This window comes from Numida meleagris, chromosome 8, assembly GCF_002078875.1.
Source record: "Numida meleagris isolate 19003 breed g44 Domestic line chromosome 8, NumMel1.0, whole genome shotgun sequence".
Lineage (NCBI taxonomy): Eukaryota > Metazoa > Chordata > Aves > Galliformes > Numididae > Numida > Numida meleagris.
The window spans coordinates 4,135,564-4,153,022 of record NC_034416.1 but is presented as its reverse complement, the minus strand read 5'-3'; the positions used below and the strand labels follow the sequence as shown (position 1 = coordinate 4,153,022).

At 43.1% G+C, this 17,459-nt stretch overlaps 1 protein-coding gene across 2 annotated transcripts; it reads left to right on the top strand.

The window, feature by feature from the left end:
• On the top strand, positions 1,224–15,032 carry MOSPD1 (motile sperm domain containing 1). Of its 2 annotated transcripts, none has more exons than XM_021406195.1 (6): positions 1,224–1,362; positions 6,504–6,764; positions 6,948–7,023; positions 9,951–10,177; positions 11,845–12,006; positions 14,364–15,032. In XM_021406195.1, exons 2-6 carry the CDS (start codon positions 6,611–6,613, stop codon positions 14,393–14,395), a joined length of 651 nt encoding a protein of 216 aa, XP_021261870.1. In that variant the 5' UTR covers positions 1,224–1,362; positions 6,504–6,610; the 3' UTR covers positions 14,396–15,032. The 2 variants fall into 2 exon arrangements, with proteins under 2 accessions (XP_021261870.1, XP_021261868.1); XM_021406193.1 differs by having other exon boundaries at positions 9,951–10,180.

The window sequence follows — 17,459 nt, the reverse complement described above, 5'->3', positions numbered from 1 at the left end:
TCACCAGTTTTCACTGCACAGACTTCCAGAAACTGACAGGATTATAATTATTATATATATTTTTCAACTGTAATATTAAGTAATTCGTGGCTCTAAAACTTCCTAATGAACTACCAGCAACTCCGAGACCTGCAGAAGCAAGGATTTGATAAAAGATGAGTGCTAACACATCTTGGCTAAGTTGCAAAATGAATGAATTTTTTTTTTAAAGCATCTTCCATGACTTTAAACAGACAAAATACATTACTTCCTGGCCTGGATTGTTTCACGATGTGAAATGCTAATGGCTGCTGTGTTTGTTTCGCTGCGTAAGTGTACTTGTTTCACCTGTAGGTAAACTCTGGTAATGGGTAAAAGATTTTGCAGCCCTGCTGCCTGGAAGGCTTAATATAAATCTTAATTTTTCACCTGGCCCGCAACAAAAACATATTGCAGTGCCCATCTTACCGCTGCAAGTGATCTCACACGCTGATTATGGGGCTGTATTTTTTGCTCCCTACAGTGCTAAAAAGCCCAAGGCTTTTAAAAACAAAGGTGACAACGGATACTGCATAAAATGAGCTGAAGTCCGCAAACAGCTTAACGAAAACAGAGCCACTGAGTAACTAGGAGGAACACAGAACAAAGGTAACAGCAGGAGGAGCAGCTCGCAGGCTCCACGCGTCACTTAAACCGTCCTGCCGTACGAGGAGAGGATCACAAACGTCTGCTGCACTTGTAACCGCTTTTACTGGACACCCAGGCGAGGCGAGGCGAGGCGAGGCACGCCGCTCCTACCTGGCTGTGCGCAGGCGGTACGGAACCAGCGCGCGTTCCGCTGCTCCTGCTGCAGAGCCCCGAGCTGAGCGGCACGCGGAGCCGCGAGGGCTGGGGAACCCTCTGCGGAAGGCGCTGGGTCTCAGGAACCACGAACTGAGGGAAATGGCTTTTAGAAACGCTCCGCTCTACAAGGGAAGAGCAGGGCCGGCTGCACGACCCCTCACAATTTCCCCTCACAATTCCCAGCCCGCCAGCCTCACATCAAACTTCTGCTGACCGAAAGCCGCAGGACCCCAGCGGCGCTCCCCGATCCCCTGAGGGCACTGTCAATCCCCGGAGCACGACCCAAACCGACCGCTTCGTACTGACTGACAGACTGACTGACTGACTGACTGACATGGCGGCGGGAGGCGGGAGCGCGGAGCGGGGGGGCGGGGCTTGATGACGTCTCGCTCTGACGTCTCGCGATGGCTGGCGGGAAGTGAGAGCCCGCCGCCATCCCGGCAGCCATAGCGACGACGCTACCCGCAGTGACGGGAGCAGGCGGGGGGGGCGGCGGACAAAGGGGGCGCCGCGAGAGCCCGCAGCCAGCGGCCCCGAGCGGTGAGTGCGGGGCGGGGGGAGCCGCGCGACGCCTCTGGGGCGGGAGAGGAACAGCGCCTCCTCCTCCGTGCCTGCCCCGGCCCGGCGCCGAGCGGCCCTTACAGGCCGGGCCTCCCCTTTGGGCCGGGCCCTCAGCCCGCAGGGAGCGCCGCCGGCCGCTTCCCCCGGTGAGGCCTTGCTGCCAGGCCTCAGCGCGGACAGCGGGGCGGCCGGGCCGGGCCAGGACGGGGCTGTGAGGCGACGCTCGGCGGGCAGCGCGCTGTTGCCGGGCCGGGCGGAGCGGGGCCGGGCTGTCAGAACGCTGCCGCCGTGATCTCCGCTGCTGAATAACAAAGGGGATAAATGGAGCGCGTGCCGTCGTTCCTGTTTCTCTGCTTTCAGTCGGTGCGCGTTAAGAGTCAAATTAGAGCGTCTTCTTTCCCGTTGTTTCCCTTAAGGAAGAGCGTTTCCCTCAGTGAACCGGTGGCGTCTTGACATTTGATCTGAGGAGGTGAACCTAGGGGAGAAAGGCCACGTAGCGCTGAGCGGCGCGGTGTGTGTCTGGGGGCCGGGGCGGTGCGCTGAGCAGCCTGCCGGGTCACGGCTGGGTGTGCCCTGGGGGCCCTCACAGCGTCCAGATGGATGGATCAGAAACGGTGCGCAGCTGGGATTCCTGCTTTTGCACACCCCTCAGCTTTGTTAGAACAAAGCTTCCGTTGTCCCCTTGTCGGTAGTTGAAAAAACAATAACACGGATCGAGTAAGTTTTACCATTGGTGTGATTTATGCATGTTGTCGTCCGTTCCGAGAAGTTACCCTGTGGGGCTCTTCCTATTTCCAGCATCCCGAAGGCAGTTACGGTGACACTTCTCATCACTCTGTGCAGTAGCAGAGGGTTTGGGAAGTCCCAGAGTAGTTGTGCCGGTTCAGATGTGACCATCCGCCCACTCGAGTGCTTTGCAGAATACGTGCCTTCCTAGATCAGCAAACTGAGGTGAGGTTAACCGACTTGCTCAAGGTCACGGTGTCGGTGACAGAGCTGGCAATAATGGAACCCAGCCATCCCGACCGCCGGCTCTGCGCTCATCACTGGGTGACTCTCCCAGATAATTGCAGGTAGTTTAAACATTGCATTGCGTAAGCGTGTTTTGAGGCCTTCACAAAGTTTCGGAAAGACAAAATGTTAATAGATCTGCTTCAGATCTTCTGCTCCATCTGCATGTAGCTCACACTGAAACTTAAACTTTTCCTGGCATTGGGAAGAATTTTGGAGACTTCATGGCTCATTTTGTAAATATATGCTCAAAAGTCATCTGTACCTCAGTTGTGCATTTGTTGAGTAAATGGTGTGGAAAAGCTCCTTGTATAGATTTAGGGGGTAGACTGTGGGATAGAACAAACATAGATTACACCGTAATTACAGTTTTAAAAAGGAGAAGGTACAAACTATGGCTGTAAAGAGTCCTCTGAATAAAGTGTTTACCAAGTGACGTTCTGTTATTTGCCTTTGTTTGGAAAAAAAGCCAAACAAGTGTGCTGGGAAGGCACAGTGATGGGCTGCTGGAAGTTAAAATGGAACAAAAATCTTCCCCCCCTTGATTTATTTTTTCTGCACATAATTGTTAAATAAAAACAGATCAGAACAGCTGTCATTTCTGAGCCTAGAGAGAAGTTTCACTTCATGGTTTTTTTCCTGTCAAGTTAAGTTTATGAAGAAAGGGATTTCAGCTGGCAGTTCATGCTGGTGTGACACATGCATTGTATATTTAGTAGCTTCAGGGAGGAAAGATCCTTACTGAGCTGAAGAAAATATCACGGATAATGGTTGGTCTGAATTTCAGAGAGTGCTGGAAAGCAAGCTGGCATCGTTCAGGTGTTCCAATTCAGCCGTGTCCTGCAGGAAGCATTGCACTCGGCAGAGTCCTGCAGCTGTGTGGAGCTGCACTGGTGGTTATAGATAGAGACCACAGGCCTCCGTTTTGTAAAGATCTGTTTGTGCTTATCTTTGTGTTCTGGAATTAATTCTGGTGACCATTGGCTACTAAAGGAGCTGGTAAGAGTCGCTGCGTTGCAGTGCAGCGTGGAGAACAGCGATGGCAGAGCTCCTTTTAAGTGCACTGCCAGCAGTGCCAAGGCAGCAGCTGCATAGCTGTGTTCTGGACATCTGCAGGAGCCCTGCTCTAGGTTTGATCTGTGCAAAGACATTTTGATGATGCAGACTTTCTCTAATTTAAAAAAAAAAAAAAAGTTTTGTCAGTTTGTTGTTGACGAGCGCTGTGTGAAAGGTGTGTGCTGTTATTAATACGAAATCGTCGAATCTCCCCAGCGTTTGTACAACTTACAGCGCCGTCTCTGGGAAAAGTAACTTGTGCTGATATTACCTGCTGAGGTATCCCAGCAAGGCGACCTGTCAGCTGAAATAGTTCTCTCAAAAAGAATGCTTGTGGCTTGCCTAGAAAACTACAACTTTACATCCTGAATGACACTGCTGTGTCAGCAAATGCGGCTGCTAGGGAGCTGAGATTGCCAGATTTTACTTCTGCCAGTTTGAGTGCTAACTTCTTATCCGGCCAAGTTAAATAAGAAAAGGAAACAATAATGGGATGTACTTCTTTTTAGGGTGTGTGGCTTTCAGTGTGAAAGCTTGTGGGATCCTGGAGGGTTTGTGCGCTGTTACCAGTGGATGTGTAAGAACAAGAAGTGCGGGCGGGCTTACGGTGCGCAGCTCTCCTGGAGCTGTGACGTGTGGGCTCGGGAGCACCTGGCTGCTTGCTGTGGGCTGAGCTGAGGGAACGGGAGCTGCGCTGTGAGGCCAGGAATCAGAATGAAACCCGGGCAATGTTTAATGGCATTTTGATGATTTATTTGTAATCACAGAATTGTAGGGGCTGGAAGGGACCCCCAGAGATCATCGAGTCCAACCCCCTTGCAAAGCAGGCTCCCTGCAGCAGGATGCACAGCTTGGCATCCAGGCGGGTCTTGAACATCTCCAGAGAAGGAGAATCCACAGCCTCCCTGGGCAGCCTGTTCCAGTGCTCTGTCAGCCCCAGCATGAAGAAGTTCTTTCACGTATTGGTGCAGAACTTCCCATGCTCCAGTTTATGGCCGTTGAATCATTAAATAAAAAAAAAATGGTTTAGATTTTATTAAATCTAGTCATTTTAAAATACCAGGCAATACTCTGTTATTGGTTGTATAGCAGTTTAAAATACCAATTAGGAAAAAAATTGTTCATTTTTAGAAGATGGACTACCTGTCTGATATGTACAATGTATGCAGTGTAGTATGTTTGAGAACCAGTTGTTCCCATATGAACTCACTGTATACTGTGTTAATTTTGGGGAGGGGGGGGGAGTAAGAAAATAAAAAATCTGCCTATCAGAAGATTTCAGAAGAAATTATTTCCTATGCCGATTATTTGGCATATAGTCTTATATTAATAATAATATATTTTCCATATATTAATCTATTTAAATGGAACAATTAATCTCACTTTGCAGTAGCTCACAAAATTTTGCAGGTTTACAGTTGCTCCACGCAGTGATTTTAGAGCTTGTTCATTCTTCTGAAACAAAATGGATTTATGAAAATTCCAAGAAGCACCACAGAGCCCAAATTGCCACTTTCAGTGGCAATCAGTTCAGTTTCTTTTTCCAGACCCTTCTTAATAAGGTAGCAGAGTGTCAGCTTTGGAATGCTATCACGGGGGATTTGTTTTCAGAGTATTATTAGTAGCATTTCAGTGAAGCGGAAATAAACCTGTGCTCTGAAAAGAAAGTGGACCCAGGGAAAGGCATTCCAGTGAGAGGAGTTCTCGAAGGAGAAGTTGCTATTAAAAAAATAATAAAGAAATGGGAAAGCTAATAAGAAGCACAACCTGTAAATCTTAGGTGGCAGGGACTACTAAAATAGTCTATGTATGTTGTAGCAAACACACGTTTCTGTCGTGTTTCAAATACAAAGCGTGAATTTGGTGCTTGGAAATGTAAACATCATCACGTTTTGAATGCAAAAAACCAGGCTTTTATTTTTGCTTGTTCACGATGCTTTGGCAATTCGCTGCTAGAAATGTCAGAAGCCAAATTTCTTAAGGTGCAGCCAGATCAGGTCATTCGTCTGGAGCACAGCTGGAACAGATGTTTTGTAAAGCTGCATTGAAAGTAGAAATTACAGCTCGTGAGCCAGTGGGAACCTTTTATTCTTTTATGATTTTCTACTGTAGAATAAAGCTAAGCCTCAGAGGACACCTTAAGTTTGATAATAAACCTATAGGAGGTACAGTAAAATCTGACAACCTCAGGGAAAAATTTCTGAAGCTGTTTCACTCTGTTCGGTCTGCAGTGTGTAAGATCACTGGCATGCCTGCTGAGGAATCTGCCCTTAATTTTATTGTACAAATTACGTCTGGGATTGTTGCTTGATCAGGTCAGAGGTTCTGGTTTTAGTTCTGGAATGAGACTCAAAATAAAAACTGTGGGGATGGCAGAGGAGAATTCCGATGGTTATGTTTTGTTTAGAGGCAGAGCTGGTAGGAAACCTTTCTTATTTCTTAGCCCAGTAATAAATCTAACATCAGTTTGGTGTTATTCATCCCAGTTATTTTTTGATTCATTGCCAGTAACTACCGTGCAATCATAACAAGACCTTAGTTTAAACAAAGCGTGAAGATGTTCCCCATTCCTTTGTTCTGAATCTGCCTGTGTGAGCAGATACCTAAGTTACACTTCATCCAGGAACGTTCTGCGTGGGTCACGGTGCAGCGAGAATCTCCCTTTGGTGATGCCTGCTGCTGCCTTACACCTTTGTTTCTTCATTTTGCTCTTTTCTTAACTGTTTGCGTTTGGAGGTGAGAATGGCATTTATTGGTGCTGTTTGCTTTGTGTTACAAAAAGTCACACTGCAGAGCCATGGCAGACGTGGGGCTCCCAGCCTGTGATACGCTGAAGAAGTGCTAATCCATTTCTTTTACAGCAGCTTGTTAAACAGATGTGATCCGATGCGAACAGAAAAAGTATTTCCATGGTTTTGAAAGATGTGTATAGGTAGATACATAACCGAATCTCACGTTCTACTTTTTCACATCTTTGTTGTCTGCCTCAGTTTAATGTAGATTCATGGAAATAATCTTCTTACCTTTTCTCTTTTTTCCCTTTTTTCCTTCAGAATTGCCAAAATGCTTTGGAATTCTTAAACGATTCAAAAACTGAAGTTGCTGAAAATAAAAAAAAACTCATAAGAACACAAGAAGCAGCAAGGAGGATTCAGTGCCAATGCAGCAACAAAGAAGACAGCCAGAGTTAGTGGAAGGAAATCTTCCTGTTTTTGTTTTTCCTACAGAACTTATATTTTATGCAGATGACCAGTCAACACACAAGCAGGTGTTGACTCTATATAACCCCTATGAGTTTGCCTTAAAATTCAAAGGTGGGTTTCTTAGGTTAAGTTGTATTTAAGGATTAGTTGGTGATCTTGAACAGTCCAATTATAGTTCATGTAACAAATCATATTTGCGACAAAACCAAAGCCCTGTCTTCACATATGTCTGTTGATGAAATAATTCAAGTGTTAATTTGTGACTTGCCACCTCTGCTGTCCTTTTCTTTGCAGTTCTTTGTACAACTCCAAATAAATATGCGGTGGTTGATGCGACTGGTGCAGTGAAGCCGCAGTGCTGTGTTGATATGTAAGTAAAAAATGTTTGGTTTTTTTACCTAGTAGCATGACATTTGATTACCTTAATTTCTTTCATTATTGGAAGAGGTAGTAAATGATAGCATACATAGTTTAAAATAAATTATATAAAAACTATGATGTTTTCCTGATCTCTTGTATTCTTGTGGCCATCCAGTCTTTACTATTCTTTTACTCTAGGGTAAAGGTAATGATTTTGAGATATTTCCTTTTATTTTGTCTTTAAGCATAAATAAAATGCTACTAAATGCATCCTGTAGTATACTTTGTAAACCATCAGTGAGAGCAGGCAGCCTCTGAGTACTATTTTGTTATTCCTATCAAGAAGAACAAGACCCCCCCCCCAGGTTGGGATTTCTTTGTGAGAAGTATTTGTTTGCAGACTGACAAAGTGGAAATGTATGAAGTTCTACTGAACACACTTTCCCAGGACGTATTTAATAAAGGTACTTTTGCCCATCTCCCACCCTGACCACCTGTCTTGTTCTCCCTGCTCTCTCTCTCTCCCTTCCCCACCCCCCTCTTTACTTGTTTCTCCTTTCAGGTCCCAACACAATAACAGGAAAAATGAATGCTGGTTAAGTTACTACAATAACATGTAGGGCCTGCAGGCTGCTAGAATTCAAAGTAGAGGAACCAATAGATGTGATAAAGTTGCTCAACTTTTTTCATTGTGTTTGCAGCATTATTTCTGTGAGGTACAGATGGAACAAAATTAATGAGAATATCAGTAAGATACTGTAGTGTTTAGCAGACATTTACACAGTCTTGATGTTTAGTTCATCTTCAGCTTAAAGAAATGTATTTCATTAAATAAGAAAAGTAAGAGGTATGCCTCTTTCCTGGGGAGTTTTTGTGTGGCAAAGAAAACCCCATCTGGTTCCACTGACGTTGTTGTCCAACGTCAGTGTTCACTGCAGAGATGCCAGCAGTTCTAGGTAAGTGTGGCCATTTGCCAGATAAACATATTCTATGGAGCTTCTAATTATGCAATGGTCTCTAAAAAGAAACATGAGAATGTATCTGTTTATAAGGGTCTGCAGAAAACATCTCTTTGCTTGGCAGCAGATGCATGTTCTCATAGCACAGTGTTACGTACAGATCCTGTTTAGGTTGGTAGTACCATGATACTAAGAGCAGAAAAAAACTATAAGGGAAGTCTTAAAGGGAGAAATAACTTAGCAGAAGAGCAGATTTAGTTCTCAGGGTTGTATGAATTAGTGTTGTCGGGGGGGAAAATCTTTCCATTTTAGTGAAAGCACTCACCCAAGCAACACTGGGCTTCTTGAAAGCCTGACATGAGCACACTGTTTTGTTTCTAAAGTAAAACCACAGACGTTCCTGTTCACGTCTTGCTTAGGAGGGATGACTTAGTTTCTGTTTCCTTGTTCTTGTTGAATAGTCTGTTCAAACTATGTACTAGTTATAAGCACTTGCTCTGTGTTTATGATTGTAGATACCTTGTTGTGATACAATTCCTTTAAAAGAAATCTGAAACAAGCATCTGTTTCTTGTAGCATTTTAATGCATATGTATCACAAAGATAGTACTCTTAAAATTGTTTCAAAAAAGCTTACTGTATTACTGCAAATAAAGCCACTTTTTCCCCTCAGGACATGGCAACCTTCTTGAAGCCACATCACTTATCCATAGGTGTTTTTTCAGGTTAGCTATTATTATCTTAGAAATGTAGAGTACCCTCTCATAAAGAAGAAAAAAAGAATGTCTTCCACTCTGGAAGAATACACTTTGCTTTAACTCTAAGAGCTGATATGACTTAAAAACCTGAATATTTTCTTTTTTTAGTGCTAGATGGGTATTTTCATAATGAATCATAATTGCAGAGAGGAGGCAGGTGAGCATAGCAGTGTGCAAAGGTCTGCATTGCCTTTGATCAGTGTTATTTTTAAACTGTGCCTTTCGTATGTCCTGTATATGATTTTTCCCATTAAATACCATAAAACTAGAAGTAATGTAACAACTGTCACAGTGCCTTAATTTTGAAGCTGTTGGTCAACTTGTTCAAAACAGCAGAGTTCACAATGGTTGCTGGACAGTACAAAAATTCATGAAGGAAAAGATGGACTCCAGGCCTGTATCAGTGTATGCCTGCACTGCACTCAATGTTACGATTGCAGCTTGTGGAGATAACAGCAGGCCTAGCTCTTGCTAACTGGTCAGTTACCTGCAGGATCTCAGTTAAGGCTGCAAAACATGCTCAAGGAGCAAAGCTTTGACAGAACAGAGCTCTGCTACTGAGAGCCAGGCCTGCTCACTGAAAGATGGGAAATGCTTAGATAGGTATGTAGCTGTAATTCTGACTGCAGTTCCATGCTGTAAACTGGTGAGTTCTGATTTTGAAGATCTTTTTAAAGCTAGCTGACTGTTATCCAGAGAGAGAATGAGTTTTGCTTCTGAGAAAATGCAATTTTAAAGCTTTGAGCTTGTTTTTCCTCGAGAGACTTCTGCCATCACCTTATCTGTCCGAGTGTCTGGCAGTCCTTCTTTTCTTCCCTGTCTACCCCACATCCCTCTGTATCTTCTGACATCATTGGGCAGCATAAAACAATTTTGCTGTAAGAGGAGGCATCTTTCAGGTAATGGATGTTTTATGAAAATTGGCAGTCAGGTCCCTAATGGTGTGTTCTGAGATAAAGAACTATTCTTTCTGGCCAGCCAATTGGAGCAGATATATTTAGGAACTAGAATACCCTATCATGGTGCAGGAAACACAGGGAGGAGAGAGATGAGGCAAGATCAAATCTTCAAGAACATCGAGTGATGAGGATGGAATGGGGATGTGAATTATTGCAGTGCATCTGTGTGGGGGAAACGGGAAACATTGGCACTGCAGGACATAATTCCACAGGAGACATCATTTTTACTAGCTCCTCTGTTTGCATATTTTTTACTCCGCAGTGTGATTCGTCACAGAGATGTTCGGGCTTCTCACTATGGTGTGATAGATAAATTCCGTCTGCAAGTGTCTGAGCAAAGCCAGAGGAAAGCACTAGGGAGAAAGGAGATCATTGCTACTCTACTTCCATCTGCAAAGGAACCACCACAACAAAAGGAAGAGGAAGAAAAACGAATAAAAGAACACCTGTCTGAAAGTGTCTTTTTTGAGCAGACTTTGTGTCAGCCAGGTAGTTGAAATCTTTATCCCTCCTGTTCTCTGAATCAGTTTTGAACAGCTTAAGTGAATAGAAAGACTAGACTAAAACTTTAAAATAATTCTCTTTAGTTACCTGTATCACCAAGGGATGATAGCGCTCAAGAAGCAAACTGTGACCATTCTGCTTGTGCTGTCTTGATTAGTCATAAGTTTTTTTTACTCCTTTGTCTGAAAAGTAAAAAAAAAAAAAAAAAAAGCAACATTGCTAACTGGAAAGTCTTCATATGTTTTGTATATGAGGAAGCGAAGCTACAGTCTTAGGCAAAGCCTGGACCAAACAGATAAACCAAAGTGGTAGGAAGAGAAATAAAAAGTATTGAGTCTTACTGGAAGTGAATCTGAATGGATCCTCGACTTCTGCTGAATTAGAGCGTAATGTTCTTGTCACTACTTGCTTTTTCATGACAAGAACAAAAATAAATTCCAGAAAACAAACTAACTTGCTTGAGAGTGTTTCTCCTGCTAAAATTAAACTGTTCTAGCACTTACACGTGGTTTGCTGGCTGGCGAAACACCTTTTATGAAGAAAAAAATAACAATAGAACAACCTCAGTGTGCATTGTAGGAGGATACACAGCTAAACTACAGTATCCGTGTGCTCGCAGAACAAAGTGTTAGAATGATGGTTGTTCCAGTACAGAGGGTTTGAACCATCCCGAGCAATCTGATACCAGTCTTAACCCAAATGCTATTTCTCCATTTAAAACCTTTGCTAGTTAAATTATATTGCTTGCAGAAAAGCAACAGCAACTTACGGTCTTTGCATGTAACCTGCAACCTAGAAATAACAGACTAATGGAATTAAAATAGGACACACAATGCTAGTCACAGCAAGGATTGAAAACTTTGATAAAAACATTTCCTAATTTCTAACAGGTGGTTCTTCAGATTGTCAGATGTTAAGAACTTGGTTAGGAGTATTCAACTAACACGTTAACAGCTCTTTTTGAAAATGGTTGAACATTGTGTCATTGAGGAGATTCCAGCCATCCAACTGCAGCACAGTGAAGAGCACAGAGGACAAATGAATGCACAGTTTGCATTTCCTTGTTTGGGTGATACTGAATTTCATGGTGGTTCACTCTCACAGTTTTTAAAGCAAGTTAAAAATGCGACTCAGCTGTGGCATGTGAACTGATCCTGGGGTAGGCCTTGAATCCTCCCCTAAGGAAAGAAGGGAAACTCATGTGGGCCAGCAGTCTGTGCTCCTGCTGTAGCCAAGATTTGTTCTGGAAGTGTAAGCAGATTTTCTGCCTGCCTACCTCCTCTCGGTGTTCCTTCCCAATTGACTACTAATTGCATAGGGAACATATCGATGTCAGGATGCATAGTGAAACCTCGAGCATTGCTGAAATGTCTAACTGTCAGGAGTGTGTATATATAGCTACTAGGCCTGGCAAGCTCTGTTCCTCCAGAAGGGAGGGATTTGGAAAGTCATGCGAAAACAAATTCCAGCATCAGCCTTGGAACAGGGAGCAGCCTCCTGCACTGCAGAATACAAAAAGCTTAGGAAAGTGGGTTTAAGACTTGTTTTCCATCCACTCTAAACTCAAAAGGATAAAGAAAATATCAAGATAGTGCAGCTCTGATGTTATATGGGTGGATGCTCCTTACAAGTGGTACTATTTTGTTTTTCAGAAAACAGACCTGCCTCATCGGGACCTAGTTTACTAACAGTCTTCCTGGGAATAGTGTGTATTGCAGCGCTAATGCTACCTACATTGGGGGAAATGGAATCCCTGGTGCCTCTCTACCTCCATTTAAGTGTGAATCAGAAGTTAGTTGCTGCTTATGTTTTAGGTAAGTATTCTGGATTTTGTGTTTTAGTGCAGCTTTTGTGATTTGGGAAACTCCTCATCTGTTTGTCAGCTGCTTCAGGAAACTTGGAGACAAAGAACTGCCTTGCATTTTCTTTTGCATCCCCACTTACCATTCTGGCTGTAACTTAAAATATATATGAGGGAAAATTGATTACTATAAATATTTTAGACCAGATTCTAGTCAATATTATGTACAGGCCCCTATGTGCTAATTTTCCGTTCATTTGATGACTGGCCAAATTACTAATACCTATAATCATCTGCCAGCAAAACTGAGCTGAATGTACTGCTGTTTCTTATATTGAAATACAGAGTTCGTCTGTTGCAGAACCCAGAGCTCTTCTGGTTTTATTTCTCTTTCCAACCGCCATGAGCTGGTCTGAAAGGCTCTGTTCACTGTCTTCTTGACAAGCAGTTGAAATGTTCAAAAATAAATTATTATTGCTTGCTAAGAGAAAGCTGCCATCCATAACTCTTTCCAATTGTTAACTTGCACCTAAATGAGCAAGCATAGATAAGTTGCACGTTTCATTTGATTTGACTATTTTTCTGTAACTATTTCACATTGGAAGAGCACTTCCACTAAACTCAGTTCTCCTGTCCCACTACCTGGCAGAAATGAGAATTTAAAGGAAAGGAGCTAGGCAGCTTCAAACTGGTAGCTAGAGGTGAGGTAGTGATGGGAGAGGATGCAAGATCTCGTTGATTAAAGGCACACAGTTTAGAGACTGACTTTGGCAAGTTAGTCTGCTGAAAGGGTTTTAAAACTCACCTGTTGCTAACCAGAAGCCTACATCTGCATCTGACCTGATGGTAATGTATTTTCAGATTAGAATCTTGCAGTAAGCCTTGTTTTATTTTTACCTCTAGTTTTGAAAATAGCTCAAAATGTCTGCTGGTGCCAGCTATAGAATTAAACCTTTTGACTTCAAACATTTGCAGCAGCTTACCTGTTTCTAGATGCACTGTGAAGATCCTATAGGTCTTGCTTCTACTGGTAGCAGGGCTCTTACTGTTCATGAAAAGGCTCCTTTGGGTACAACACTCATCTACAACACAAGAATTGCCCTTAAGAAGGTGCGAACACTTTCTTCCACAACGAAGTACAACCAGATTGTTCAGTTTTTAATTGAAAAGGGGGTTTATGCCACACCAGTGAGACTACATGACATTTGAGAAGAACTTGCTTTACAGAAATGAGTTAAACCCATACACATGGTACAGGGTGTTCTGTAGCACCTTCCAGAAGCTTGTAACTCTGCAATGATTTAAATAATCTAAATTAGGGCCTACAGCAGTTCGGGTAGTGGTGATTGTCTGTGCTAACGCAGACCTTAACAGATAGCTCAACTGTAATTCCTCCTTAATGGGATAAAATGTTTGTCTAATGGAAGGCAGCATTACAATTCTGTTCTGTCATGCTTTTATATTTAAAATCTTTATCAAGTGAATAAGTTACATCAGTATGCAGAGGCAACATAGTAAGAGTCTCAGCAATTTCTTTGTCTGGCGAGATCTAGAGGCTTTAAGATCTCTGCTGTGAAAGGCTATAGCAGTAATGCATTCCAAGCCTGAAAGAAAACAAGATTGCCTAAGAACTGATAAATTACTATTTGGATGTTACAGAAGGCCTGTATGTTTTTCCATATGCCTCTTTGCCTTGTACTGAATAAACTCATGGCTAAGAACTTTTTTTTACTTTATCAACACATAATGACAGTGAGGTTTTCAGCATGGCGTAAGTTTACCAACCTTGTATTTTCTGCTTTCATCCCTGGAGTCTCTATTTTAAATTTTTTTTTTAAAACCTCTGTCAGAGCAGTTTTTCCTCCCTTTGTAAAGGTCACAGAGCCTGCAGAAAGCTCCCTGTGCAGACTGCATGCTGATCAAAGACCAGTTTTAGACAACAGTGCTATTCTGCAGAGAAACGAATAAAAAACATCTTCTAGCCCTTAGCTAACCTGCCTTACTGATGACCCAGCAGTTGAATTACACTGCCCAGAACCAGCCCCCATCACAGCTGATGGCTTCCGTGCCCATGTTGAACTTACCCCAGATTTTAGCGGGGATGAGATTTTCCAGCAGCCAGTTTGATAGCTGTACAGAGCAGTCACCGCTCCTTTGAGATGTAGCTACTAGGTAACACTTCACTATAATGTTACCCACTAATTTTTGTCTACATCAGAATTTGGAGCAATGCTTCCAGTATTTATGTAAGAAGCGTATAGAAACTCACTCTGCAGCATTATTTCTGCCGCATTTTCTGCCCTGTGAAACGATAACTGTCTTCTCTATCTTGAAAAACTGAAGTGCCTAGTTCTTCATCCTTTCTTCCAGGTCTCATCACCATGGTTATTTTGAGAACATGAGCAATGACTTAATAGGACATCAAACACCTTACTGTATATTCACATCATGAATGTGGACTGCCTTTTACTCCCATTGGGCTCATCAAGATGCTAGCGACTCTGTTCAGTGATCTAAGATACCTTCAGAAGTGTAATATATTTTAACTATGTATAATAAATGAAAGACTCAAAGCACTTTTAGGTGCTTCTGTAACAGACAGCTATGAAATGTTCAGTGATACCTGTGAAAATAATTTGAAACACTTTTATATTTACGCCTACTGTAAAAAAAAAATCCTTATTAAAGCGACATTTGTTATTTTTAGTCTATGTTCACATCAGTGCGTGATCACTATAAAAGCAAACTGTCATTTGTAAAGTGTTTATTTGGTTTGTGGCTGTACATCTGAGGCTCGTGCCTGACACTTCTGTATACGTAGCAGAAGGATGGGAGTCATGGCTAATCATTGAGGAAAATGGAAAATTTCATCAGTGAAACTATGAAATAAACCATTACATTGAGGTGAAGAAGTACTTCTCCAATTCCTTACTTCATCGTTCCTGATGTATCACTGAGCGCTCATTTTCTTACCTGGGGAAGTAATTTCTGCAACAGACGTTTTGTATCAACTGTAGACAATAAAGACCAGTTCTGGAATCAGATCCTTTCATTTCTTAGGGATGCATGCAATCCGTGAGCTCCGTCCCATTAACAACTTGAACTCACGCTGCACACTAGTACAAAATTCAGCACTTTCTCCTATTTTATAGACCCAGCCAAGAAGAGCGGCAAGGGCATTTGCCCCCCCCACGCCTTACAGCTAAGGCAGGATTTCTTTTGTATGAGAAACTCCTGCTCAAAGTCCAGTGTTACATTTGAGGTGAACATTTACCCCATTTCACGCGACACATTTCCCTTCATCTGACATTTCACCATAGAGATGTTCAATTATAACATGTTATTTCTACTGATTCATTTCGCTGTGACTGCATTTGGTTCATACATACCCATTTATAAGAAGTCTATATAATAAATACGCTTTGATCTGTGTAAGAAATGTTTTGGAAATTAAACTTTCCCCTCCTGCGTGTTACGGGTCACTTTTCTGGACGTTGTGCATGGAAGCACAAGGAAAGCACACAGACATTGCGGTTAAAAAAAGGATGAGGTTGAATTTACATTAATAACCACTGTAAATTTCTTACATGTAACACACTAAGTCTTTAAAGGGCAGTAAAAATGTTACTTCAGTTTGATTGCCAGGTGAACTGAGACCGTGTCATCTATCAACATCAGATGATGGAGAAACAGACACGAGTAGTTCTTTAAAAAGCAGCGTTACTACTGGGTTTGAGAACTTGGTGTTCCAGGTCTGTGCTCCAGCCAGAGCTCTCTTCCAGTTACAGACACAAAGGAGCGCATGGGTCAAAGTCCTCCTGCCGCTATGGAGCTGCATTCTTGTAGCTTGGCTGTTATTTTTAATTATCTACACTGTTAATTTGGAGTTTCATGAGACACGTACTGCCTATGTTGATTTTCAAAGAGTTTAGAAAGAAGTGACTGGCATGGAAAAAACACCTTGAGCAAAGAAACCTGGAACAAAGAGTTATCAGCAACCAAGAGAACTAAAGCACTGGAATGCTGCTGCTTCAAGGTCAAGCCAGGAACAACGCGCAGATAAAGTCTCCACGCAGTGCAACTCAGCAGCTGGAGATAAAGCTCCTGCTTAGGTAGAATAAGCATGAAAAAAAAAAAACACGTGAATTTTGACTTTTCAGGGAGATTACAATATAATCACAGATTTGCTCTAAAATTGGAAGAACAAGACCTGAGCTCAGCTTCAGTTCAGAGCTGGGGGAACGCATCACCTCGCACCACAGCGAGACACTGGGAAGGTTTCACTGGGTGGATGTACAGGGCTTAAAACACGCTCAGGATGTGTCTGTGGATCTGTGTGTACCTCCCCTGGTACCCTGAGGCCTGTTTAACTGGGCTGTGGCAAACACTGAATGCCTTTGGAAACAAGACCTGAGACGCTGAATACACTTCCTCCTAAAACACCAGGAAAAATAGTTAAGTGTTCACGTCATTTCCCATTCCTGACTCTGTAAGACAAAGAAAACAGTCATTTCCTTGAGATGGAAAAGTATTTTTAACAGACAGCTAGGAGTGCTTCAAGATCACCCAGCAGAACAATCAACTTGTTTACCCAGGGCTCGCCGTGGCACTGCTATCTCAGACGAGCAATGCTGGCAGGCAGGAAACGCGAGTGCTGTTAAGATGCTCTCCAGCAGCGTCACTGCCAGCAGCTGGAGGCGTGGTACACGAGCTCCTCTAGGTGTTTGCCTTGCATGCTGAGAAAATGCTTGGATTCCCCCATTTGAAGAAGCGAATCACAGAATGCTCATGACTACAACGGATTCGACACAACCCTTCCAGAGCTCCGGGGGCAGGGAGGGCTCTCACACATCAGTCCATCCCCCCGGGGAGCACAGCTGGTGGATGTCATCAGGCTGGAGAACGGGCCCAGCAGCCTTACACAGAAATCACCTGAAAAAGGACTCGCCCGCTGCCCACGTTTCTCAAGACGTGCCTGAGGAACATCAGCAAACAGTCAGATGGTTGCAGTTCCTGCTCTTACTTCAGCAGCTGAATGGAGGCGTTTGTGGCAGCTCAGAGAAGGCGTGCACAGAACTGTGCCTCCAACAGCAAAGCCAGGAGACGCTTCTCAGAATCAGCTAGCCAAGAATTCTGAAAGTCAACTGCATGTTATCTTATGTTCATACGTAGCAAATATGTGATAACCAGCAAGCCTCGACTAGAGGGGGTCTGCTCAATAGATTCGGCAAAAAAATCGCTGCATTTTGGTCCTTGTTTTTCAGTGCACACTGAACATACACAGCTTTCAACCTCCGGAAGCTCTCTGCTGTAAGCTAACGAGCTGCTCACTTTCCATAACAAACTGAAGCTAACGTATACCAGCTCTCAGAAAGTTACACAGCTCTATAACCACACTGATAATAAATGGTGGAATTAAATGCAGGTGAAGTAGCACATGCTGGTCTTTGAAACAGCAGAGAATAA

Coding starts and splice junctions, on each gene's coding strand:
- MOSPD1 (XM_021406193.1), top strand. CDS start 6,611: ATGCAGCAACAAAGAAGACAGCCAGAGTTAGTGGAAGGAAATCTTCCT. Junction 6,765..6,947: donor GTTTGCCTTAAAATTCAAAG/GTGGGTTTCTTA, acceptor TTTTCTTTGCAG/TTCTTTGTACAACTCCAAAT. Junction 10,181..11,844: donor GACTTTGTGTCAGCCAGGTA/GTTGAAATCTTT, acceptor TTTGTTTTTCAG/AAAACAGACCTGCCTCATCG.